This window comes from Canis aureus, chromosome 11 (genome assembly GCF_053574225.1).
Source record: "Canis aureus isolate CA01 chromosome 11, VMU_Caureus_v.1.0, whole genome shotgun sequence".
NCBI lineage: Eukaryota > Metazoa > Chordata > Mammalia > Carnivora > Canidae > Canis > Canis aureus.
The window spans coordinates 51,950,588-51,976,439 of record NC_135621.1 but is presented as its reverse complement, the minus strand read 5'-3'; the positions used below and the strand labels follow the sequence as shown (position 1 = coordinate 51,976,439).

The 25,852-nt window shown below is 50.2% G+C and overlaps 1 protein-coding gene and 1 long non-coding RNA gene across 9 annotated transcripts in view; one reads left to right on the top strand and one right to left on the bottom strand.

Annotated features, from left to right (window-relative positions):
- The window catches only part of TTC7A (tetratricopeptide repeat domain 7A), a 144,069-nt gene that overhangs the window by 97,293 nt on the left and 20,924 nt on the right, over positions 1-25,852 (bottom strand). For 3 of the 7 annotated variants that reach the window (XM_077915291.1, XM_077915293.1, XM_077915296.1), the window contains exons 2-3: positions 9,228-9,391; positions 4,976-5,144 (exon numbers count right to left, since the gene is read on the bottom strand). In XM_077915291.1, the coding sequence (XP_077771417.1) occupies positions 4,976-5,144; positions 9,228-9,391 (333 nt within the window). Of the gene's footprint in view, positions 1-4,975; positions 5,145-6,083; positions 6,163-9,227; positions 9,393-16,499; positions 16,587-17,974; positions 18,231-25,852 lie in introns of those variants that run through there. The other 4 variants (XM_077915292.1, XM_077915294.1, XM_077915295.1 and 1 more) reach the window with 4 other exon arrangements.
- LOC144324092 (uncharacterized) lies at positions 18,930-24,088 on the top strand. Of its 2 annotated transcripts, XR_013389486.1 has the most exons (4): positions 18,930-19,117; positions 19,865-19,976; positions 23,315-23,820; positions 24,011-24,088. It is a non-coding gene; the product is annotated as an uncharacterized LOC144324092 (long non-coding RNA). The 2 variants fall into 2 exon arrangements; XR_013389487.1 differs by lacking the exon at positions 19,865-19,976 and having other exon boundaries at positions 18,935-19,117.

Below are 25,852 nucleotides of genomic sequence, written 5' to 3'. Positions count from 1 at the left end.
AAAAGGCAAAGGGACAGAACTGTAGATCACATTGGATGCCAGGAGCAGACCTCATCCAGCTGGATTGTGAATGGCTCCAGAAAGGGAGAACAGGGAGAGAAGACTAGGGGTGCAGAAGAAATGACCACCTGTTCCCCACGGGCATCAAGTTCAGTGGGGAGACAGGGCTGGCAGCCATGAGCACACAGAATCAAACACGTAGGCTCTGTAAGGGCTTCAGGAGGGTGGGCGGCACTGCAAACAGACTTTCTGAGAAGGGCCTCGAAACCATATCATTCTTGATTACTTTTTAATATGAAGTAAATGGGGCAGCCCCAGTAGCACAGGGGTTTAGTGCCACCTGCAGCCTGGGGTAGGATCCTGGGGACCTGGGATCGAGTCCCACGTCAGGCTCCCTGCATGGAGCCTGCTTCTCCCTCTGCCTGTGTCTCTGCCTCTCTCTCTCTCTCAATAAATATATAAATAAATCTTAAAAAAAAAATGAAGTAAATGGAAGATGTTCCCTCACACAAACCATGATGGTAAGGAGGCAACACCATGAAAAATTGGTATCTGGATGGCATTCGACTCATGGTTTCACTTCAGGTCTTGATTTCAGGGTCCTGAGATCAAGCCCCACATTGGGCGCCTCAGGCCTTGATCTCAAGGTCATGAGATTGAGCCCCACGTCAGGGTCCTCGCTCAGCATGGAGTCTCCTTGAGTGTCTCTTGCCCCATCCCTCTGCCTCCCCACCATCCCATGCTCACCTTTGTGTGATCATGCTCTCTCTCTCAAATAAATAAATAAATCTTAAAAATAAAACAGGTATCTACTAACTGTACTTGGAACGGGCTGGGAATATTTATTCCCCAAGGCTCTCTCTCCCCTGGTCTGCCATCCTTGGTCAGGGGCGAGGGAAGGGGGCTGCCGGTAGAAGTCACAGGGGAGCCACTGTGGGGTCTGGGGACAAGGGTGGGAGAGCGGCAGAGCTGCCACCCCAGACCAAGGAAACTGCTGTCGATGTATAAGAGGAAGTTTTCTGAACACCACTGCCCAGGGTTGCATCTACACTAAGTGGACCCGTGGGACAGTGGTACAAGGCTTCACCGCTGGCTGCAGCTCCTAGTCAACCCAAGGCGAACAGAGGCCAGGAGAGGCTGAAGCCCCCTATCTAACCAAGGCCCGGTTAGGTCCCCTTGTGGGCAACCCTCATGGACAGAAGGACAGAAGGATGATGCCCATTAAGCATCGTCCCTCCTGGTTGGGGCCTGGTTTCTGCAGTGACTGCCTCCTGTCCTCTTCCCCTTTCTTGGGGCTCCTACACCACCCGCACTCTCCTTTTCTCCGTGAACCCATCTTGGTGCTAACTGTAATCTGCTCCTCAGGTGGGGTCCTCTGTCACAGGTAGGACACAAGCTGGAGAGCTAACCACCTGGCCATCAACCTCAACCCTGCTACTTAGAGGTGGCACAGCCTTGGGCAAGCCTCAGTTTCTTCATCCATAGAGTGGGCATAACAACTGCCTCCCACCTTACAGAGTAGGGATGAAGAGGAAACACCTTTCACAAGGTGGAGGGTGGTGTAAGCCCCATGCAGTACACACACATGTGCAAATATCATTTCTGTAGTCCAGGCAAAAGAGACCCAGGACTGCTGCAAGTGCTCCTTCTCTCAAGTTCCTCCACGGGTGTCTAGGGCCCTCCCTGAGAATCAGAAAGCATCTTCTGGTCTAATCCACATCCCCCTGACTTCAGAGGAAGGCCTAGTCCTTGTAAATGATGCCTTGGAAGGACTCATTGACAGGTCCCTCTGCCCTGACGGGGAAAGTAGGTGAATTGAATGTATTTTTATGTCTTTTGGGGGCTAGGGAGTAAAGAGACCTCAAGCCTCCTCCCAACTCCCCTAAGAAGAACCAGATCTCCACGCTGGAGATACCCACACACACGTACTCCCACTGAGCTCCCAGGCCTGGCCAGCTCAGGCTCACCCATGACACATGGCCCTATCCTCCTCCATCCCACCAGGTATGCCCAGGAAACCCTCTGCCCCACTGGATGGTAGCAAGGTGGAACCAGGAAGCACAACCCATTGCAAAATAGTAAATATACTGTATGATGGCCCAGCAGGCAGTGCTTAGGAGTAGGCGCGGCAAGCTCCTGGGGGAGGTCACCTGGAGACAGACAGAGCCTGTAGAGGCTGCCTCTGGTGGAGCATTCTAGTTCAAATCCAAGCTGACTGCCATCCTGGGTAAGTTCCAGTCTTGGCTTCCACGTCTGGAACACGAGGGACTGGTCTAAACTGCTTTTATGATTTACCTCAGTCTAGGGTTCAGAGCAGCACTACCATGGGGTGTGATGAGCTCTGGCTGCCCAGGTTCAAATCCCAGCTCTGCCATTTCCAGTGAAATCCAGAGTCCCTTCACCTCATCAACTGTAACTCCCCATTGGGGACGCCTGGGTGGTTCAGCGGTTGAGCATCTGCCTTCAGCCCAGGGCGTGATCCTGGAGACCTGGGATCGAGTCCCAGGTCAGGCTCCCTGCATGGAGCCTGCTTCTCCCTCTGCCTGTGTCTCTGCCTCTCTCTTGTATCTCTCGTGAATAAATAAATAAAATCTTAACTCCTCATCTTATAACAAAGGAATGAAGAGAATACCTACTCAGGGTTATTGTGTAGATTCATTGAGGTCAGGTTATATCTGGTCCAGAGCAAGAGACTAATAACTATTAATATTCTGTGAATTCCATGGCCTTCACACACCACCATCCTTTCCATGCACTGAACGTTTGCATCCACCCACCCCACCCCCCGACTCACATGTGGTACATAGCCCTAACCCTCAATGTCTAGAGACGGTGCCTTCAGGAAGTAATTCAGGTTAGATGAGGTCATGAGGGAGGGGGCTTTGTGATGAGATTGGTGGCTTTATAAGAAGAGGACAGAGAGAGATGGAGGAAAGACACGTGAGGTCACAGCGAGAAGGTGGCCATGTGCAACCCACGAAGAGAGCCCTCACAGACACCGAACCTGCTGGGACCTCAATCCTGGACTTCCCAGGCTCCAGAACTCTGAGAAATAAATCTCTGCTGTTTGCGTCGCCCTGTCTGCAGTATTTTGTTATGGCAGCCCAGTAGATTAAGACAACCCCACGACCAGCCATCCCCATCCCCGACTCTCCACATGGGGAGACCCACTGGGTCCCCCCAAACCCAGGAGAATCAACATCATGCACACCCTGGAGGCCACATGCATGATCTCAAGCACACACAGGGTCAGGTGAAATTCAACATGCCAAGCAGCAGGGCACCGTCGCTGCAACAGGACAGTGAGGACAAGCAGACAGGAGGCAGGCAAGTGGGAGCCACGAGCAGTCAGTGAGAGGCGGGGAGCTAGCGCAGGCTACGAGCGAGCAGCGCACACCGGCGGCTCTTGGCTCCTTACCTCCCCTGCAGGACCTCTGACCACCAGGACTGTGTTCCCCCAAGCCGGAGGCGTGCTGGAAAGAGTAGAGAGCAGGAGACAGGGAGCAGGAGGTAGAGCCAGGGCTATAGGAGAAAGTGCTGGAAAGGGCCCCCAAAGAAGGGTGTTAGGTTTGGGGAGTCCATGGCAGAGTGGCTTTCAAGAGGCCCAAAAGACCCAAAAGCTAAATGAAGAACACCCCTAAAACTGGCCTAGGCTGGGGCACAGAAAAAGGGACCAGAGGGCAAAGGGAGAAGACCCTACATACTGGATCATCCCCGATGGCCACCTCCCTCCCACACTCTGGTGTGGCATCTGTCCAGGGTGACAATCTTGGCAGACTTCCTGGAATGACATGGACAGTCTCTCAAAAGGGAAAGAGACCCAGGGGTGGACAAATAGCCCTTGAGTAAGAGCCACGGTCAAAGGAGGCCATGCTCTGTACAGATGTCAGTCAATCCCCTAAGAAGACAGAGTGGAGTTTCCAATCCTGGTTTCACCACAAATCTCTGAGCAACTCTGGGCAAGGCCTCTATAGGCCTCAGTTTACCCATATATAGGATGGAAAGAATGTCCCCATCTACAATAGAGAAGGTGACAAACACTCTACCATCTCAGGCACCCAATCCCCATATGGCCATAAGCCTGTCTAGACTTTTCTCTGGGAACTGGCTGGTGCTGGAATAAGGAAATGACCAATCATCTAAGACTCCTGACAAAAATCTGGGCAGAGGTTCTCCTGGGACACCTCACTGCCACCAAGGGCCGCTCCTCAGGCTCTATGATCCCAGGGTTCATAGATCTGGGGAAGGAGGAGCCTAAAAGCACAAGGTCTGGGGTCAGGCTTTTACTAACATGTATTCAATGGCAGCTCAATGGCAGCTCAATTCAGCTCAATGGCAGTACATAGTATCCCAAGGGAGCCACCATCCACAGCCCCGTTATCATGACCCTGTATGCCTGGGGCCTCACTAGAACACCACTCACTCTGGGAACTGGTGCTGACCTGCCCATCACTGGATGCCAGCACTGCCTCCCTGTGCCACCTGTAGGTGCCCACAAATACCTGGGGAGTGACAGGCTGTTCTATCCCAGGAAGCACCCGACTGGTAGCCAACGCCAGTCACCAGCACCAATCTGACAACAGGACAGCAGATTTTTCAAGTCTTTCTCAACCTTGTTACCCAACTGATTCCTCTTGGTTGGGGTAACCCTGTGAGGGCAGCTATTTCAACTCTGTTTCACACATTAAGTCAACTGAGGCCAGGAAAGGTGATGTGGTAACTTGCCCAAGGACGTGCAGTTGGGTGATTAGTTACTGACAGAGCCAAGGTGAGAACCTGAGTCTTCTGATATCTACCTGGAGGGTCAGCACCCTGAGCACTATTAGGGGCTACATATCTGGGACCTTGGCCTGTAGGCCAACTGTCAACACAGCATCTACTCCCCTACAGTTGCCACCTGTTCCTGGCTCATGGGAGCCAGAGTGGAAGGAGCTGAACATGGTGATGGGGAGCCATGGCTGGTGCCCATACCTACCTTTGATGACAAAGGCCTCCGCCAACAGCCTCATCTGATAGAGTGGCTTGTTCTCCATGGACATGTCATCAATCCCAGCCCGAGCGTACATGCTGATGGCATCTCGGTACGAGCCCTCCACATAATGCAGCTTGCCCTGGATCAGCATGGCTTCACACAGGTACTGTGGCTAAAAAGACAAAAAACACATTAGCAGGCTCCTGCCGCAAAGCCTCCACCCCATCTCTGCCTCTGGAATGAACCCCGCCACCCCCCCCAGGCTCACGGAGCCATGACCACTTGCCTAAGACCCTCTTCCGGGAAGCCTTCCCTGACCCTCAAGTGCTTGTGACATCTCCTTGCTCCCCAAACCTACAGCCTGTGGTCTATACCACGGCTCTCACTGAAATTCTCTCATGAGTGCCTACCGGTTCCATGTGTGTGCACTGGTATTTTTGGTCATTGTAAATACATATTTTCCCCTTGCTTTTGCTCAAAGACAGCTCCCTATCTGGAATAATCTCCCCCTTCCCCTTGGTCTATCCAGATCCTCTTCCATCCTTTGGGAACATGCTCGGGCCCACCTCTTCCTAGAAGTAAGCACCCCTTGAGTACCAGGGGGCTCTTTCTGTTGCTGAACTCCTATAATGCCTCTACCAAGTGGACCCACTCAGCCCCTGTAGGCCTGACCTGCTCTGACTATTGGTTAACCTTCAAAGGCTGAATTTTTCGAGTGCATTTTCTAGTCTCCCCAAAGAGGCCACCTATGCCCTCCGCCATGGCTATAGATTACACACTCCCAGAGCCTGGTGGTCCACGGGTCTCCTCTAACTGGGCAAAGACTCTGCTGTTCCCCATATTGGTTTCAAGCCACAGGCACATTTTCTTACTGCTCAGGTTCATTTTCACTATTGGTGAGGGCGGGAGAGTGACACCCACCCCTCCCGCTCCCCTCACAGCAATGCCAAAAGCATCAGAGTTATACAGGTCCAGAGGAGAGCTTTTAACTTTTCTTTAGAAAGGAGTCAGATAAATACAGGGCATGAGTCATTATTATTATTATTATTATTATTATCATCCTGATCCACTATAAATGTGGAGAAGGCCAGCTAGGCTCAAAAGGACACACTTCAGGGTGTGATGACATAGTGTAGCTCGTAGAGGTTCCTGCTGGACCAATGGCCACTCACAACAGAGCTTCCATCAAGCTGGGGAAAAAATTAAGGACAATGTGAATGCTTCAGATGCTAAATTTAACTACTTAACGAGCTTCCCTTAATCCTGAAAGCATATCTGTCTTGCTTTTGGGTGTCGAGATGTTTTCTCTTTTATGGAGCGATAATAAAAGATGGTACAGTCTTCTTGCTGTTGGATTTTTGGTTGTTGTTGGGTTTTGTGGTTTGTTTTTGCTTTTGTTTTGTTTTAATGTCCTTACGGGGCAGAATTGGCAGGGTGTTGGCTGAGTGACTAACCTTTCCTAGGTCTGTTTCTTCACCTGGAAAATGTAGATAGCAGTAACTCCCCCAGCAGGTTACTGAGAGGACCAATGAGATGTTACAATGCCTGGTACTCGGGCTGGGGGAAGGGGTAGAGCTGATGTTACAGCAAAAGTTTAGAAATGAGCTAGATAGGATCTTAGAGATCATGGGGAGGAGATTCCAAACTGCCCTGAGGATGGGCCTCAGGACCCACCTTGCCCACATCTCCTCCCTATCTCATCAGAGCTACACAGTATACTAGGCACTGCAGCTGGGGCTTCATCTGAGGCCAGGAGAGACCATCCCCCCAGCCACACTCTGGCCTTTGGGGTAAGATAGAGAATCCCACAAACTACTTTTAATATTTTATTGTGCCTAATCAGCATCAAGTTTTTGGCTTTGGCCTGAATAATCGTGACTATCTCAGAGTTATTGGTGCCCGTGTAAGGTCTTCTGATTAATAAAACATGGTAAAATGTGTAATTTGTAAATGTGATTTGACATACAAACAGTTTTCATGATAATATATGTGGATGCTATTCAGCCCATGCAAAGAATGAAGTACTGGCATGGGGAGAGCTCCAAGTGAAAGTTCTCATCAAACATGGATCCTCCTACTCTAATGAGAAAAGAAAGCCCTATATGTATGTTCATTAACGCACACACAAAAGCATGTGGGACACATACCAAATGGTGACCAGCACCGAACTCTGGGGGTGAGGGTGGCAAACAAGAACTTCTATTTATTATTCAAACTACTTGTTTACTTAATGACTTTTTAACAATAAGCCTGAGTCGTTTTACTGTAAAAAATTTTTTTAAAAAATATTTAATGGAGTCTGGAAAAGAAAGAAAATTAAAAGGGGTTTTGGCAGGAAAAGCTTGGGACCTAATGATCAAGTCTAGCCCTTCTGATTGGCAGATGAGAGACTGGAGGACCTAAGAGGTCAGGGGACATGCTCCAGGTCAAATGGCTGGTTTAAGGTAACACAAAACCTCTCAGGGCTACAATAATCCCTGTTAAAGAGTCTGAAGGGGATATCCTTAAATTTTCCGTACATTTCCTCCACAGAAAAAGCCCCACATCTCTTGGTATTTCAGTCCTTGCTTATTGGCCCCAAGGTACCTCTATAATCTAATTTCTCACCATTCCCTTTTGCTCTTGCTGATTGACATACTTTAATGAAAATCTTATAAGAGGAACCATTAAATGATATATTCCTTCCTTCCTGGAATGTCCTAGCCTATCTCTATATGTCAATTACCCCCCACCTCCTGCCTGGAAAGAATCCAATTCTAGTACTACCAGTACCCTGGGTTGACTCCCCACCTCACCCTAGGGAGTAGCCCCCTGAACTTGCTTCCTCATGTAGACTACTCCTGTGGCAATGGTCACAGTCCACCTAGGACAATTTGCCAATAGGACTTCTTTTCTCAGTAAACCTGCAACCAACTGGGGGCAGGGTCCAGGTGAGATTTATCTTTAGTGCCCTCAGAGTACAGTGCCTTGGGCATTTGGTCACCACAAATGTTTAAGTCAGTAAATATATTACTTTGGAACATCCCTTGAAAAAATCACATCCTCTTTAGGTCTCTGACGATATACCCACACCTCTATTATAGCTCAGGATAATAATCCAGATCAGTCTCAACTTTAATGTGCACATAAATCACTGGAGAGCATCTTAAAATGATGATTCTGATCCAGATTTTACATTCCCCAGAGGATGCCCATACTGCAGGTGGTAGACCACGGTCGGAGTAGCAAAGGTGTGGAGAGAGCTGACTATACTTCCCTCCATATCTCTCCTTGGTGCCTTCTGTACAGTAGGGGCTCAATAAATGCACATAGATTTAAACTAGCTTGCCCTGTTACTGAGCTCTTTTGTCAACTTCACATGTTTGCCTGTTTCCAACTAGATCATAGGCCCACTGCAGTCTTATTTCCCTCAGACTCCCCCAAAGGGCCCAGAACCAAGCACATGCTAGGTCAACCAAGCACTGTCTAATAAAACTTAAACTACATGTATAATTTACATTTTTTTGGTAAAATTCTCTAGTCACCTTAAAAAAGGCAAAAGTAGGTAAAATTAGTGTCAATAAATATTTTTAAAGATTTATTTAGGGATCCCTGGGTGGCGCAGCGGTTTGGCGCCTGCCTTTGGCCCAGGGCGCGATCCTGGAGACCCGGGATCGAATCCCACATCGGGCTCCTGGTGCATGGAGCCTGCTTCTCCCTCTGCCTGTGTCTCTGCCTCTCTTTGTCTCTCTCTGTGACTATCATGAATAAATAAAATCTTTAAAAAAAAAAAGATTTATTTAAAAAAAAGATTTATTTATTTATCTGAGAAAGAGAGCGCACACACACAGAGGGAGGGAGGGAGAGGGAGAGGGAGCAGCAGATGCTCCACTGAGCAGGGAGCCCAATGACCTGAGCCCAAGGCAGATGCTTATAAGAGGCAACTGAGCCACCCACGCGCCCCTAAGATATGTTATTTAACCCAATTTATCCAAAATATTATCATCTTAACACATACTCAATATAAAGAATTACTCATCTTAAACTCCTTCATTTTGTGCTAAGTCGTTGGATTCCAGCGTATGTTTTATACTTATAGCACATCTCAGGTTGGACTGGCCCCATTTCAAGGGCTCAAGCACCATATGTGGCTAGTGGCTACTGTACTGAACCCTTAAGGGAGACTTCTGCTCAGATGACCGCATGACTCAGGGAAGAACTGATAGCAGGCAGAGAGGAGAGAGGAGGCACCAGGCGCAGGGGGCTGACCACTTACAGACAGCCTCCCGTGGTTAAGGATACTACTCAGATGGTTTCTGGCTTCATTCATCTTTGGCTCATTCTTCTCAGGCAAAGGGATGGAGTCTTTTATCTTGGCATGGTTCTCCTTCAAACACTGCTCCAGGAGGGCCTCGGCCAGGAGCAATTTCCCAAAGTCATCTGAAAAACAGGGCAGTGATGATCCAGTGAACGTAGTAGACCCTCTGAAACCGGTACACATGGCCTTGTACTCACCCAGCCACCCCTGCCCCAGCACAGGAGTGGTCCAAGTCTAAGAAAATAAATAGCGACACGGGTCTCATAAAGTTAAACAGCCTTTGGAGAAAAGACACAGGCATTCTATCATCGTCACAGTATGAATTGCCCCTTTGGTTTTATTTTCTGTAGTTTAGTGGTCGGGGAGGCAAAGCTCCCAAGACTTGGGACAAATTCCCAGAATTTCAGAATTTAAAATGAGGGACAAAGTCACACCCATGCCCCATTGTGAGTAATGAGTTCTTAGATCAAGAAGGAATTCCCTGCCAAACGACCCAAGAGGAAAAATATATGAGGTGGCTTAAAGCGTTTTCATGAGCTCCTAATTTCTGTGTATCCATAATTGGTTTTCTCCATTTTGATGGTATTTTTAACAGAATCAGGGATAACCTAGCAACGAAAGCAAAGAGTTAAGGTGGGAAGCAGATGTATTGGTGCAGCAGGGCAAATCCTTGGACGTGTCTAGTCCTGGCATCTTCTGGAGTTCTCTCACCTATGTCAGCCTATCTCCAGACCTCACCACTTGGCAGGGGAACCTGTACTATTTGGTTCTACTTGCCACCTCCCCACATAGCACACAGCACTGAAAACTCCAGGCTTGTGACCACCACATTCCTGCTACCTACAGCAGAGGCAACCCAGGGAACGGGTGGGATGCCAGTGCTCAGTGCCAGTGTCGTGGTTTCACGACAGCCTTGGGTGGCAGTGCTCAGTGTGACTGGTTTGCTGCCCGTCCCCCGCAACCAGGGTGAGGACCTGGCCCACCACTCTGCTTAAGTGCCCAACAAACAGCTGCCAAGTAAACTGGATCCCCTCCACCATGGGGTGAGGAAGCCAAGAGGCTCAGGGAGTCACGTGCCAACCCAAAATGCCTCCAGGAAAGTCTGCTTGGTCCCAAGTCTTCCCAGAGCCCTTTCTACTGCCAGGGTGGCATTCTTAGACCTACCCAGGAATGCCACTCACTCCTCACTCTCAGGACCACTGCAGTTTGCTCACAACTCAAAGCCATGGACCCAAAATTGTGTGCCTCTGAAGAGTCCCCAGAAAGGGCATTCCTCACAGAGAACACCTTGGAAAGCCCAGATCCCAGAAAACAGCCCCCAAAGATTTTCCCTGAGGATGCCACAGCCTGATAGTGATCTTTCGCAGTCTACCTCATGATTTCGAAAATTAACATTCGGAGGAAATGGCCGAAAAAGTACCTGTTCAAGCTATCATCCACCACTGGTAGAGGAGAGGCTGATGGAAGCTCTAGAAGGGGCAATTTGATGACATACATCAAAATTATTTTTGTGCACCCCCGTTGACTCCGCCATCCCACTGCCGCAGAGATCTTGGCACATGTGTAAAATGACTGACATATAAGGTCAGTCCAGCAGCATTTTTTATAATAGCAGGAAATTAGAGACAACTTTTATGTCCATCAACAGGAGGCTGATTAAGTAAAGCACAGGGCTTCCATAAAAAGGGACACCACGCTGTCATAAAAAAGGAATGAGGAGCTCTGTCTAGGCTGTTAAAGAATGAACTCCAAGATACACCAGTAAGAAAGCAGAGTGTACACAGTGGACTCAGACGTGTGTTTATAGATAAACACGTGACAGCATTCATACATATCTGATGGCCTTTCTGGCTTACAGGGAAAGTGGCAGAGACGGAGGGAGGCTTTTCACTCTTTATCTCTTGGTCCCTTTGGAAGGTTGACCACGTGAATATATTATCTAGTAAAAAAAAAAAATCTGGGGCGCCTGGGTGGCTCAGTGGCTGTGTGTCTGCCCTTGGCTTGGGCCGTGATCCTGGGGTCCTGGGATCGAGTCCCACATTAGGCTCCCCACAGAGGCCCTACTTCTCCCTCTGGCTATGGGCTCTGCCTCTATATCCATGTCTCTCATGAATGAATGAGTAAAATCTTAGAAAAAAATCTACGTCAACTCAAGAACAAAAGGCAATCTCCATTTCCAGGTGCCAGCTAGGAGGAAAGGTGGGCTGCTTAGAGGTGGGTGCCTAAGCAGCATTCTTGAGCTATGGGCCACTGGGCACATGGCTCTCCCTCTCTCCAACCTGTTTTGCACCTGTTCACCCAGAGGCAGAGTTCAGAACCTGCTCTTTCTGAGGGAACAGGGTCCCTCCCTCCCTAGTCCCTCCTGGACTGGCTCCGGGTGGGGGTGCACCAGCAGCTCCCCACTAGGCTCCGGCTCCACTACCCATCTGCTGTCTTTATTGTTCCTTTCATGCCCAGAGAAGCCAGCTTCCTTCTCAGCAACCCTGAACCTGGAAACACTGCCCAGGCACACGCCTCTCTTCAAAACAATGGGAGTGTCCTCTGAACTCGTGCTGCTCAGAGGATGGTCAGTGGACCAGGGTGGGTCTGTGTCTGTCACCCAATCCCACGGAGATGAGTTCAGCTTAGAGTACACATTTAGAAACATTGATGATAACCTGGCAAAATAAATTTGAATCTGTTGAATTGAATGATAAAAAAAAAAATGGGGGGCAGTGGTTTGTGTATCTTATGAAAATATCAGAGCACGACAAATTGGGAACTAAAAAAAACCCTCCGAAACATCAAAAGAATCCACCACAGATCACTTGAGCAGCACTGCTCTGAACCATGAGTATCTTTTACTACAAAAGGAAGGCCAATTTTTGTTGATCCTACGAAGTGCCAAGGGCTTTATTACACAGTATCCTTTAATCTGCATGGCCTAAAAGGTAGATATTACTCCCATTTTATAGACACTAATAAAGATATGCTATGGTCCCAGCCCACAACATCAACAACATAATATCACATTCTGCAACACAGCCACAGGACAGTCTGTCCCTGTGTCCCATGCAGAGCAGAGCTTCTGGCAGCTTAGAAATAAAGAAGTCTACAAGGCTGTTAACAGTACGTTCAAAGGTAATAGTAATTCCAAGTAACAGGATTTCCAAACAGGAGTGCCAATTTCAAAGGCAGGGATAAGACTTGTTCCTACTGTCACATACCCTTGAGTGTCAGGCTGTTCTGTAAACTAATGCTTCAGGTTCTTCTCCAGCCTTTTCGCCCCCACCTTTCATTCCCCCTAGACAGGGTCTGTGTTCGGTAAGTGTGGGGAATTGAACTGACTTTTTCTTCCTGGTCCAACATCTCTTCCCTCTCCACTCTGCCTTCCTTCCCCTTCTTCTGTCCATCCCACCATTCCCAACTGGCCAATCTCTGCATAGGACTAAAGAATATTTTAGATTCAAAGTTCTAGATTTCCAGTTGTTTAATAAGAATCCAGGTGGATTCGAGGCTTTCCCATTCTTCCTTCTCTGAAGGTAAAGCATGGCTTTTTATCATCTTGTCTGAAACCTCCACCCTGTGGAGGTTTGGGTCAAGTGTTCCAGCTTCTCCCCTCCCGGAGGCATTAGAAACTCCTTCCTGACAGTGAAATCGATTCTGGGAACCTGGGTATGGATTCTGGGAGCCCAGCCCAGCCTCCAGCCCTCCACCCTGGGCAGAGGCCCAGAGGAGGCCCCCACTTAATGGCCCCTCAGACTCCCCATGCCTCTGGCAGCTAACTTCCCCTGTGCTCCCAGCCCTCTCCAGGCCTCTCTCAAGGTGCCAGGTCACAGGGACCCACTTCAAAGATACCTGCCCCTTCCCCCAGGAACCACATTGGCAGGGCGGTGCCCCCTCTCCACAGCCTGCCAATCCACAGTCAGAAACCTGGGTCCAGCCAGGTGCACTCTTCCCCCAAGAAGTCAAATGGGGACATAGTGGTCTCTGCAGCTGCTTACCTTACCACACAGGGCCTCAGAGGGCTGGGAACTTCTAACCACAGTGAGAGGAGGAAGAGGCCAAAACTAGTAGGGGGCCACCTGCCTCAAACACACCCTCCCTAACTCCAACTGAAGACATGCTCAGAACAAACTCCAGTTGGGGGCGGGGGGGATCATATAGTTAAGAAAAAAAAAAAAAGATGGGGATGACTACAGATTAACAGTCTCTAGATGGATGGATAGAGGTGCAGACATGTGATAAAGTAAGTACAGCTTAATTTTGCTGAATGTTGAAATTTTCATAAAAAAAAAAATACTGGGGGAGGAGCACCTGGGTAGCTCAGTGGTTGAGCATCTGCCTTCAGCTCAGGGCGTGATCCTGGGGTCCTGGGATCAAGTCCCCTATCGGGCTCCCCACAGAGCTTCTTCCTCTGCCTATGTCTCTCCCTCTGTGTGTCTTTCATGAATAAATAAATAAGGTCTTAAAAAAAAAAAAAAAAACTGGGCAGCCCAGGAGGCTCAGCAGTTTAGTGCCACCTTCAGTCCAGGGCTGGATCCTGGAGACCTGGGATTGAGTCCCATGTCGGGCTCCCTGCGCGGAGCCTGCTTCTGTCTCTCCCTCTCTTTCTCTCTCTCTCTCTCTGTCATTCTCTCTGTGTGTCTCTCATGAATAAATAAAATCTTAAAAAAAATATTGGAGGAAAAAATATTGGGGGAGAAAAGAGACACCTAAACTATTAAGCAAATGCAATGTGTAGCCTTACTTGGATCCTGATTGTAGCAAATGACCTGTAAAATTAAATCATTAGATTTGGGGTGTGTGTGTGTGTGTATGTGTGTGATAATGGTATGGTGGTTTTGCTTTTTTCAAAAGAGCTCTTATTTAGCCAAAAATAAAGGATTATACAACTGATTACATGAAAACAGAAAACTGCAAAAAAAAAAAAAAAAAAAAGAAAGAAAGAAAGAAAGGAAGAAAGAAAAAGAAATTTCAACCCACCATCTAAACTGTCATCCTATCTCACACCAAGTCATCTTGCCCATGACATTCTAAGAGACTTATTGAAATCCTAATTCCTCTTTAGAACTCCTTTGGTATAACAGAACTCTGATCTTAATTTTTTTTTAAGGATTCCACACTGGCTCCCAGTGGTCACCACTTCATTATGTATGTGTTTACACACCACTGTAAATAAATCTCTTTGCAACTGCAAGAAAAAGAGTTCTTTTTAATAAGTACCTACTACGGTACTCAGTGTGGGAAAAAAATAGGTTGGGGTGTAGCTCAAACAAGGTAATTCATAAGTTCATAATCACTAACGCTGGTTAATGGATACATGGGATTCATTCTGCTTTTGAGGTTTTGGAAATTTTTCATAATTTCATTTCTTTTTTCTTTAATCACTTGGATGGGTTCTTTGTTTTTATATGAACAAGCTCCATCACAGCGAGCCACACTCTGGGATTCCCCTTCTCCATCCTGACCAAATCTAAACCGGATGTGAGTTTGAAAGAAAACGTACAAATAGTGGCAACCATCTTCCCCCTGGGCAGGTGGTGGGGAGCAGCCTCCCCAGATAAGAGGGGGTAGGGGCCTCAGTGCCTGAGCACCTCCTTAACCCTTTATTCTCACCAGACCCCAAGGAGGACTCCCCTCCCCATCTTAGGAGTCCTCCTCTCCTGACCCCTGACTGAAATAGATGGCCTGGGAGTGGTTTTTAGTTTCTGTAGGAAACTAGATACAGCAGGACTCAGGGCCTCGGTTTCTTTTCTTTTCTTTTTTTAAGATTTTATTCATTTATTCATGAGAGAACACACAGAGAGAAAGAGAGATAGATAGAGAGAGATAGAGAGACAGAGACAGAGACAGAGAGAGACACAGGCAGAGGGAAAAGCAGGCTCCATGCAAGGAACCCGATGTGGGACTCAATCCCGGGACTCCAGGATCACGCTCTGGGCCAAAGGCAGGCGCCAAACTGCTGAGCCACCCAGGGATCCCCGGGCCTTAGTTTCTAAAATGGGGTTCACCTGGGGCTTGGCTACCCTCTCAATATGATCCCTTTCCCCTCGGTTGAAGGAGAGAACTGTCGAAGCTGCTGGTCACTGACTGTAAGACTCTAATAGGCCAAATGGTACAGTAAGAATCTCCCTCCTGGGTTGAAAGGGCTCAGCGCTATACTGCTCCAAAATAACAGGGCCTCAAGTGATCAAGGAACCTTGGAGAGAGAATCAAAATAACAGACCATCCAAAAAATACTCTATGCATAGGTTTGGGAGTCCTTTGTTTTCCTTCCTCGTGTGAGTCCGCATGTGCGCCTGCGTGTGTGTTGGGACAGTATATCCAGATTTAGCAGTGGGAGAAAAATCACTCCCAGAACCAAACCCAAAAGTTGGCAGGAGAGACCCCACTGGTCCCCCTTGTGCCAGGCGGTCCCCACAGTGAAGCCAAGCCAGGCTCCTTGTGCCCTGACCCCACCTTCACTCAGAGTGGATTCGGTGGCTGGAACTGAGGCTCGCATACAGGCTCTGTCACATACGCATTATGTGACCTCTCTGGGCCTTGGTGTCCCTGTGTCTAGAATGGAGACAATAGCTCCTGCTCTCCCCACCAGGTTGTTTACAAGAATTAAAAAAAAAAAAAAATAGGGAAAGCACTTTATAATCATACCATACCATTTATAAACCACACCATACCAGTGTTTCCCAATAATGCTTCCTAGAATATGGTCAAGGCAGGTTTGAGAAATATGCTATTTATACTCCAACCTTGACTTGTACATCACAGCAGGTGAACATATTAAAGGCTCTGAAGGGGTGGCTGGGTGGCTCAGTTGGTTAAGCGTCTGCCTTCACCTTGGGTTGTGATCCCCAGGGACCTGGGATCCAGCCCTGCATGGGGCTCCCCACTCCAGGAGTCTGCTTTTCTCTCTCCCTCTGCCCCTTCTTCTGCTCATGCTCTCTCTCTCTCTCTAATAGATAAATACAATCTTAAAAAATAAACAAATAAAAATAAAGGCTCTGAAAAGTCCTGCAGTTAGAAAAAGTCTGTTTAACAATACTGAATCCATTAGGTCCAGTTTCTTTAGTTTTTGGGCTCCCTAAGCTCTTTCTTCTTGGGATACCAACTAACTATGTAACCTCCTTGAGACCTCTAAAAAGCAGTTTGGAAAATACAGACCCATTTGAACTCGAGGGGGGCAGGTTCCTGTTTTGGCTCAGCACATTTTGCTGTGGGACCAACATTACTCAGATTCCCATAACTTACCCAGGGCCCAGTGCTCTCTGTGTGGGTCCTTTCCATATCCACCCTGGAAGCCCCACCCCACTACAATCACTACATCGCCCCACAGGGGGGGACAGAGGGCACCTGCAATTTCTCTATCCTGCCCTGGAAGAGGAGGGCTCACCAGCTTCTGCCTTTAGCTCTGGTCACTCCTCCACACTGCCATACTCAGACCCACCTCAAAGTCTCAACTCAATCGTCCTTCTGTCCCTGTCACCTAGCCCGCTCAGTGTCCTTCTCTCCTTCCTCCTCATTGGGCAAACACCCTCTGCCCTTCCCAATACCAGCCTGACGCCAGCACACATTCTGCTGCTTCCCCAAAACCCCTTCTCCTCTGACCTCCGCCATCTACCCCACGACTGCCCTCTGGTCACTGCTCTACCTCCCCATCCCTTCTGGCAACTCCTCAGGCTGGGATTTTGTGCTACACGTCATTAAGAGGTAACAGTGCAAGTGGTTAAAAGGATATACTCAGACGCCTGGGCTCAAATCCTGCCTCTACCACTACTGACCTGATGATCAAGTTAGTTAACTTCTCAGGGCCTCTGTTTCCATATCTGCAAATGGGGCAAACAAAAGTGTCTCTACTTTAAGGGGTTGTTGCGAGGAATTAATGAGTTGGCTCAAGGGCTTGGTAGGACGGTGCCCCCCACATGGTGAAGGCTGGATAAGTGTTAGCTATGGTCACTACCATTATTGTTGCACAGGCTGCACAGTCTTTAAAATCTGCATTCGTTGACTCCCCGCCTCCTTCCACAAGGCTCTAAACTGGTGGTGCACAGAGAGGGCTCCGGGAGGGCTCCCCAGGCCGAGCTGGGGCGGGGTGTTGCCCCGGCTGCCACATCAGGGTGCTTTCCCGCCCCAGCCTAAGAGCCCAGCCCAGCCAAACCAGCCCTCCTGCCAACGCCGCCCAGTGCCGGGGCTGGATGGGTCCCGAGTCCGACCACAGATGAGGAAACTGAGGCTTACGAGGCCTCTTTCCCTCTTCTCCGGCCCGCCCCGGCGCTCTGGCCACCCCCCACCCCTGTCTGCTGCGGATGGGGCACCGCGGTCCACTGGACGGCCTGCACCTGGCGGGACCCGGACGGGGCGCGGGGTGGAGGGGGCGTGCAAGGGTCCAGCAGCCCTTGGCCCGAGCCATCCGTGCCGATACCGCCAGTTCCCGGGGGACGGACCCGCCCACATGATCCCACAGGGCAGAGAGCCAGGGCCCTTTCTCTCTGCCCCCCCCCCCCCCGCCACCCCGGCCCGCTCAAGCCTCGTGGGGTCTTTCTCCCGGGGCGTAAGTGCCCTCCGAGTAACCACCCGGTGGCCGCCAGGAGCAGCGCCGCGGCAGGCGTAATCCCGAAGGCGGCCGCGGCGGCCGGGGGGCAGTCGGGGCCCGCTTCCCGGAGGCGGCGGCGCGCGGGGTGCGCGGGGTGCGCGGGGCGCCCGGGGCCGGCCCCTGCCCTACTCACCCGCGTCCGGAGCGGGGACCGCGGCGCCGGGGCTGGGTCGCCGGCCGCCTCCGCCGCCGGGCCCGAGCAGCGCCTGCAGCTGCCGGACCAGCTCGGGCATGCGGTCCCAGTGGCCCTCGGCGCGGCAGCGCTCCAGCTCGCTCTCCATCTTCAGGTGGGGGCCGTGCGCGCCCTTCGCAGCCATCTTCGCGCGGGCGCTGTCATGGGCGGCGCGGCCGAGAAGTGGAGACCCGGCCGGGGGCGGCGTCCGGGCTGCGGCACACACGCGGCCGGGGGGGGCGGCGGCGGGGGCGCGGGCGGCGGCGGGGGGGGCCCGGGCGGCGGGCGGGCGGCGGCGGCGGCGGCAGCACCCAGAGCACCGCCCGGCGCCTCGGGGCTGGGGCTCCGGCTGCGCGGCCCGGGCGCGTCCAGGAGCAGCCTCCGCCTCTGCAGCAGCAGCTCCTGGCGCTGCCGCCGCCGCCGCCGCTGCAGCTGCTGCCACAGCCCCCGCCCCGGGCCCGGGCGCCGCCAGCCGCCGGCCCGCCCCCGCCCCCGCCCCCGGCCGCCGCTCCACCTCCGCGGGGGCGTGGCGCGGCCTCGGCGAGCGGGGCGCCCGGGCGGCCAGCGCGGCCACAGCAGCCAGGCGCGCGACGAGCGCTCGCGGCCCCCCCGCCGGCCACGCGGGGCTCCCCCGGCCCCCCCGGGCCCCCCGCCGCCCCCCGCCGCCCCCGCCGCCCCCGCCGACTCGGCGCTCACTCTAATGCCGCGCGGGGCCGCGGCGCCCCGGGGCGCCTCGCTGCCCGCCCCCTCCCCATCCCATCGGGGCTCTCGGCCTGCGGGTGGGCGTCCCCCGGCCCCGACGCCCCGGCTTTGTGTGCTGCCCCCGACACGTCACAAATCCGGGGAGAGGCCTGCCGCGACCCCGGCCTCCCCGGAGCCGGCCGGCGGGCACGCGCGGGCCCTGCGCGCCCCCCTGCCGGGACCGGGGCTGGGGCGGGGGGCGAGGGGGGGGGTGGGGGGGGGCGCCCCGACCCCTGGCGCCTGCGCGGAGCCCCGTTCTCTCCGGCAGCCGCGGGGTTCCTCTTTCCAACCTGACTCCCCCGCAAGACCTGGCCGGCCCGGCCCGCCCCGCGCCCGAGCCCGTTACCCGGGACTTCTTTAAAGGTGTTAAGCTGTGTCCCAGCTTGGTCCTTCCTCCCTAATTCCTGGCGTCTGGAGACGGTGACCAAGACTCGCGGAAGGGCTTAGCCTGGCGCTGTGGGGCACCAAGAGGTTCAAGGGATTACAGGGTGGCCCGAAGCAGGAGGGACTGGTTAGGCCCTCGCGGCGGGAACCACAGCGACCCCAGAACACCCCCCGCCCCCCACCCCCACCCCCACCCCCGTGTGTAAGTGACATCTTGCACGGGGCAGATCGAAGACTCCAGAACACAGAAGTCAGGGCCGGCTTTGACGTATAGTATCCAGACTCCCAAGACGTAGGCGTCCACCTTCCTCCCGGAGGCTGAGGGCTCTGCCCCTGCCTGACATGTGACTGTGGGAGCAGCTTGACCGCTTTGAGTGTCAGGACACTCCACTGCTTCGTGCTTCTGGACGACTGTAACTGTGGCCAGGTTTTTTGTCAGGCAGAGAGAGCCCAGGCTCCTGGCGCTTAGTCCCATAGGAGTTATCTACCTGTTGGGGGCTAACCTTCCTGCTCCCCATCCCCACAGCGCCCAGGGTGGATACCCTCCAATCCGGGTTCCAAATGTACCCTCCGTTCCTTGCTTGGGGCAGCACTTACTGACCTTAGCTGCTGCTCTGAGCACCCGGGGTCTGTTCCGAACTCCCAGGGACCAGGAAATAGGATGGAAAACAGGGTCATCTCTGGCAGTTGGAATTTAGAATCAGTTTACTCCATTTACACAAACAGGGCGCCTGCTCCTGTCACCTCCTCTAATAGACTGGCATTTGTTAGCCTTTGGCTGCCCTTGCTGGTCACCAGAATCGGCTTGCAGTTGGAGAGAGCTGTGCAAGTCCTTTGGGTGAGGGTGCCCTGAGAATACCCTGTGACCTGCCCCAGAGTCAGCCCTGAGGCAGGCAGGGGGCAGCAGAGTTGAGGAGCGGAAGGGGAAGGCAACGCAGATAGAAATTAGGGAACCTCCCCTCCTCCTTCCCGCCCCCCCCCCTCCGGAATCCTTTGCCAACCCTGCCCCCAGGTTGCAGGACTCCCGGGAACTAACTGAAGAAAGCTGCTCGTGATTCGTGCACCAGGATTTGTGTGGGTCTGGAGCACGGGAGAGAGGAACACAATATTGAGATTAGAACTTATAATGCATGGCAGCCACGTTCCTGACCCCTTGGTAGTTCTTTTCCAGCAGAGATAAGCCCCCAGCCTGCTAGTGACCAGCATTTTTCAGGGGAGTAAGAGTCTGTAGGAGTGAGAGCAAAGAGCAACCATGATTGTATTAGTGACATTTGCTGAAATAAAAGATGTGTAGAAAGTGTGGTGGTTTTTATTTTTTAATAACCCGAAATCTCTCAGATGGGGGTTTAGGACAAAATCTGATAAAGATGGTTGTCATTTGCTGGCTGGGAAATGCCATCAAAATTAACTTGCAGATCAGGAGAAGCTGGGTTGATTGCTTACTAGAGTGAGGGAGAGAGCACTGCCTGGCAGTCTTAGCATCTCAGAGAAAGTACTGGAGTTCACGGGAGGTAAACCGGCCTGCTAAGAAAGGTGTACCTTTAGGAAGCAACAAAGATGGTACCGAATGAAGGACCAACAAGCTCACAGAAGACTGCACTAGTTTAGATGCTCTGCCTTGACGAGATGGGGAGGCTTTTATTGCTGGATCACAAGAGAAGCCATAGTAAGCTGTCTGTCCCAGTTCTTGGGAAGTTAAGGACTTGGAGAGATGTCTCATGTACTTAGAGGTTGAAGGTTTATGATATTTGGTTAGGCCCAGAATGGGAGGGTACCGAAGAGCTGATCTGAACTCAGAAAAAGTATTTTCATGTTTGGGTTCCTAGAGAAAAGGTTTGGCTAGCAAGGGCTTGGGTAGGTCAAATTAACGGCGTGCAGATTTCAGAAAAGTTGAGAATGTACTGCCTTGTAGAGGCCAATGAGACCCTCGAGGATCCTCATAACTGCCTTAGTTATTGGCCAGAAACCCTTTGCACAGCTTGTTGTCTGGAGTAAGGAATTTTCCTCCATAGGATGTCTTGCCTTGGGTAGTTACTTCCTTTGACAAACTGTCAGCTTTTCTGTGGAACCCTTAATGCCGTCTCTGAGCTAAAAGAGTGAGCAGTAGATGACTGAGCCTTGGAACTCACCTCCTCTTTGAACAGAACAAAAGATTGTTCATGTATTGACTAAGTAGAACTACAGGGCAGTGTAAGGCTCACAAGGCTGAGGACTTGTGAAATGTAGGAGGGCACCTTGGTAAACTGAGGCATATGGTCCAGGTACTATTGTTGAGTTTCCCTGGAGAAGACAAGCAAGTATTAACTTTTTTTTTTTTTAAGATTTTATTTATTCATGAGAGACAGAGAGAGAGAGGCAGGGACATAGGTAGAGGGAGAAGCAGGCTCCATGCTGGAGGCCCGATGTGGGACTCGCTCCTGGGACTCTGGGATCACGCCCTGAGCCAAAGGCAGACGCTCAACCGCTAAACCACCCAGGAGTCCTGCAAGTATTAACTTTTAATTTAACCAGACACCAAAGAGGGGCACCTGGCTGGCTTAGTCAGTGGAGCATGCAACTCTTAATCTTGGGGTTGTGAGTTCGAGCGCCATGTTAAATATAGATCTTACTTAAAAATAAGATCTTTAGAAAAAATAAAATGGGGTTACCTGGGTGGCTCAATAGGTTGAGCATCTGCTCAGGGACTCAGGTCATGATTCTGGTCCTGGGATCATCAGGCTCCCTGTAACCAGACACCAAAGAGGGGCACCTGGCTGGCTTAGTCAGTGGAGCATGCAACTCTTAATCTTGGGGTTGTGAGTTCGAGCGCCATGTTAAATATAGATCTTACTTAAAAATAAGATCTTTAGAAAAAATAAAATGGGGTTACCTGGGTGGCTTAATAGGTTGAGCATCTGCTCAGGGACTCAGGTCATGATTCTGGTCCTGGGATCATCAGGCTCCCTGCTGAGCAGGAAGCCTGCTTCTTCCTCTTCTCTCCCCTCCTCCCCTTCTCCCTCTCCTGTCTTGCTTTCTCTTACTATCTCTGCCTCTCTCAAATAAACTTACAGTCTTTAAATAAAAGACACCAAAGAAAGCACAACATAAATTTGCAACTGTAAAACATATAATCTCTATAGGCCTTGAAGATAGAATAGTATTTGAGTTTGATTCTAAAGGGAAGCAGCGAGTGACTAATTTATTTGTGGCCCTGGGGTCCTAAATGAATCCACTGGGTTTTTTTTAATTTATTTTTACTTATTTATGATAGTCACACAGAGAGAGAGAGGCAGAGACATAGGCAAAGGGAGAAGCAGGCTCCATGCACCAGGAGCCCGACGTGGGATTCGATCCTGGGTCTCTAGGATCACACCCTGGGCCAAAGGCAGGTGCTAAACCGCTGTGCCACCCAAGGATCCCACCACTGGGTTTTTCAACAGAGAGAATAAGAGTTACAAAGACAGGGACAAGGTATGAGACTTCTGTCTTTTTTAAGGCTTTTAATTATCAATTTTATTCCTTCTTTATCGCCTTGTTTTAGAGGCTTTTATGCAAGTTTAGGTAGAGATTGAACCTTGATGGATTTAGCTCTAGGAGAATACCAGTAGAATTTTTGCTGATAAAAGAGCTTCAATCTGCTTGATTTACACACAGAAGTACTGGTAAATCATTATCAGAATGAGCCAGGATCTTATTACAAATAGGAAAGTCCTCTGGGACCAGACCGGAAGGAAGGGACCATCAGGGAAAGCATTTAATGTGGCAGTTCCATTCACACAGTAAATCCCTTGCTATTAATTTAATGAGTGTGGTGTTCCTTGGTTAAAGGTTTGAGGCTGATGGTTATGGGCTGGGGCCTTGGGAAGGCATGGAAAGGATAAATGTGTGACTGGAGTAGTTTAAAAACTGCGAAGGAAAAGGTTGTGTAGTAGCGGTAAGGTTTAGGATTGATATTATTGTGCCCATATCAGTAAAACATTTGTAAGGTTGTCCTTTAATTTTTAGAGAAATGTTTCCTTGTGGGTTTAAGAGTTGAATGAGAAACTGAACACCTTCCTTGGTATCTTTGTTGTTGATAGAAGATACTCAGCAGGGTTTGGGAGGTCTGGCCTTGGGGCTATTCCCATTCTACTTTTTTGCTTGCCCAAAAATCGATTGATCTGATCACTGCATTGCTCCTCTCTTTCCGGTTTCAAGGCCTTTCACAGAAAGATAAGAGAGCCAACCAGGGTCTTCAGGATCCACTCCTGCTTGCTGTCGCTAAGGTGTTAACCAGTCCCTGAAGTCTCCATCAGACTTCTCTCTTTCCGGCTTGAAGAACTGAACCAGAGCACAATCTATTTTTACAGGAAAGAGAGAGGATAGCCCCCACAAGACCCTGACCAGCTCTATGCTTTTCTCAACCCCTCCGATTTCCTGTGCAATTGAAGGCCTTTTTAAGTCACCACTGGGGGTCTTCCTATTCTGAGTTTTCATTGAACTTGGATCTGAAGCTCCTACTCACAAAAGGATGAATTGGAATATATGTGGCTACTCTGGGCTATAAGATCCTCAAAGGATTCTAAGTTCTTCTGCAATATTTTCACTCTGTCGCCCAGGCCCTGCAGAGTCTCTGTTGATGGCTTTCAGCCAAAAATGAAATGAGAGATTCAAATCCACCATCAGAGGTTTTCTCTGATCTGCAGGGGGTTTACTTTAAAGAGGTAAGTGAGCTATGGGGTACCTGGCAGGCCAGGAAGGAGGGGGCAGTGGGTCAGAGGAAGGGATAGAGGGGTAGCTGGAGATGGAGGAGCATAGCATGGGGAAAGAGGATAGTAGGCTTGAGTTGCGGTTTTGGGGGGAATCTAAAAGATAGTTTCAACTTGTTCGCATTTTTCTTTTTCTTTGGCCAAGCAATCCATTAAGGAAGTAATTTTGAAATCCAGTTTCTTTTGGATGCTTCCTCGTGCTAATAAAAAATAATGAAGACTATTGGATGCTCTGAGTGGTGTTGCCTTTACCTTCTAAGGCACCTCTCAAGTGAGTAACTTTGTTCATATCAAAACTTTCGGGATCCCTGGGTGGCGCAGCAGGTTAGCGCCTGCCTTTGGCCCAGGGCGCGATCCTGGAGACCCGGGATCGAATCCCACATCAGGCTCCCGGTGCATGGAGCCTGCTTCTCCCTCTGCCTATGTCTCTGCCTCTCTCTCTCTCTGTGTGACTATCATAAATAAATAAAAATTAAACAACAACAACAACAAAAAAAAAAACAAAAAAAACTTCCTCGTGGTGGCCACTGTAATTCTAAATTATCCTTGGTGGGATGATGCTGTGTGGAAAGATAAGTGCACAAATTTGGGTATACCATAAATACAGGTAAGAAGCAAAAGTCGGGCTCGAGGAAGGCATGGATTGAGGTTTATACTGAGACAGAGCCACGAGAGCCTGGGAATGGTCGGTCAGGAGTTGCTCCTGCACCCTGGGCTCAGGGACTCCCAACCTCACAGCTAGACCTTATCCAACTGCAACTCCATTGAAGTGTATACTTCCTAGAAGATAGAATGTTCAGAGTGATCTTGGCTGAACCTCAAAGAGGTCTGAGTAAAGGTCACATAAGTGGCCCAAGATAAAATGTGTCCCTGGGCCAGGTTAGGGACCCATATCTGTCATCACCACAGTCAACTTTGCTCTTACAGATAGATGCACAACCCAAAATGAGCACGATGGAAATAGACAAGTAGTAGTGTTGTTCATCATGAGGCAGATATCTACCAAGGAGAAAAGATTTTCAAATATGTCAGATAGGGGTGCCTGGGTGGCTTAGTTGGTTAGGCATTTGCGTTCAGCACGGATCATGCTGGGGTCCTGGGATGGAGCTCCACGTCTGCAGCTCCCCCTGCTTGTGCTCTCTTGCTCTCTCTCAAATAAATAAATAATCTAAAAAAATTAAACAAACAACTATAGTCAGATAATCAAAGGATTCCTGAAGGGGGTTCCTTATTACTGGGGACAAAGAGACTCTGAATTTGGGGTTGTCAGGCCCAATGCAAGACTGATGTCTCTCACTGCCAGGGTCTAAAGGACTCCTGAGGGGCTTGAAGGCCTCGGAGGAGTATGCTTTCTGAGTCCTGGTCTTGACCACAGTGGCAACAGGGTCTTAGTGGGCCTCATAACTGAATGCTGCTCCCTGAAAATAGCATCAAAACAACTTTGTGAGGGTGCAAAGCTGAGTTTGTTCTGATCGCAGGAAGGGAAAACAAGACTCTGCAGGGTTATAGTATAGTACCTGTATTGGGCAGGGGTGGGGAGGGGGTGGACACATTGGGACATTCCGTGAAGCGTTGGGTCTGGTTTGAGGTAACTTTTCCAATGAGGGGTTTGATTAGGACTGGGCAAAAATCACCATACAATAGTTGAGTATTGGTGGACAGGGCAAGGTGACGGTTTTGAGACAAGGGTTTCAAAGGGTGTTAGAGAATAAACTGTGGTAGGATGCAATCAATTGAAAAGTTGCAAAGTTTGTTGAAAAGGTTACTTCTTGAGGGGTGCCTGGCTGGCTCAGTTGATAAAGTGTGTGACTCTTGATCTTGGTGTCGTGAGTTTGAGCCCCATATTGAGTGTAGAGATTACTGAAACAAAATAAAACTTAGAAGGTTACTTCTTGAAATTTCTGCAAAAAAAAAAAAAACAAAAAAAACCAAAAAACAATAGTTGTTTACAACTCTCATCATCCCAGGCAGTTTCCTACACTCAAAA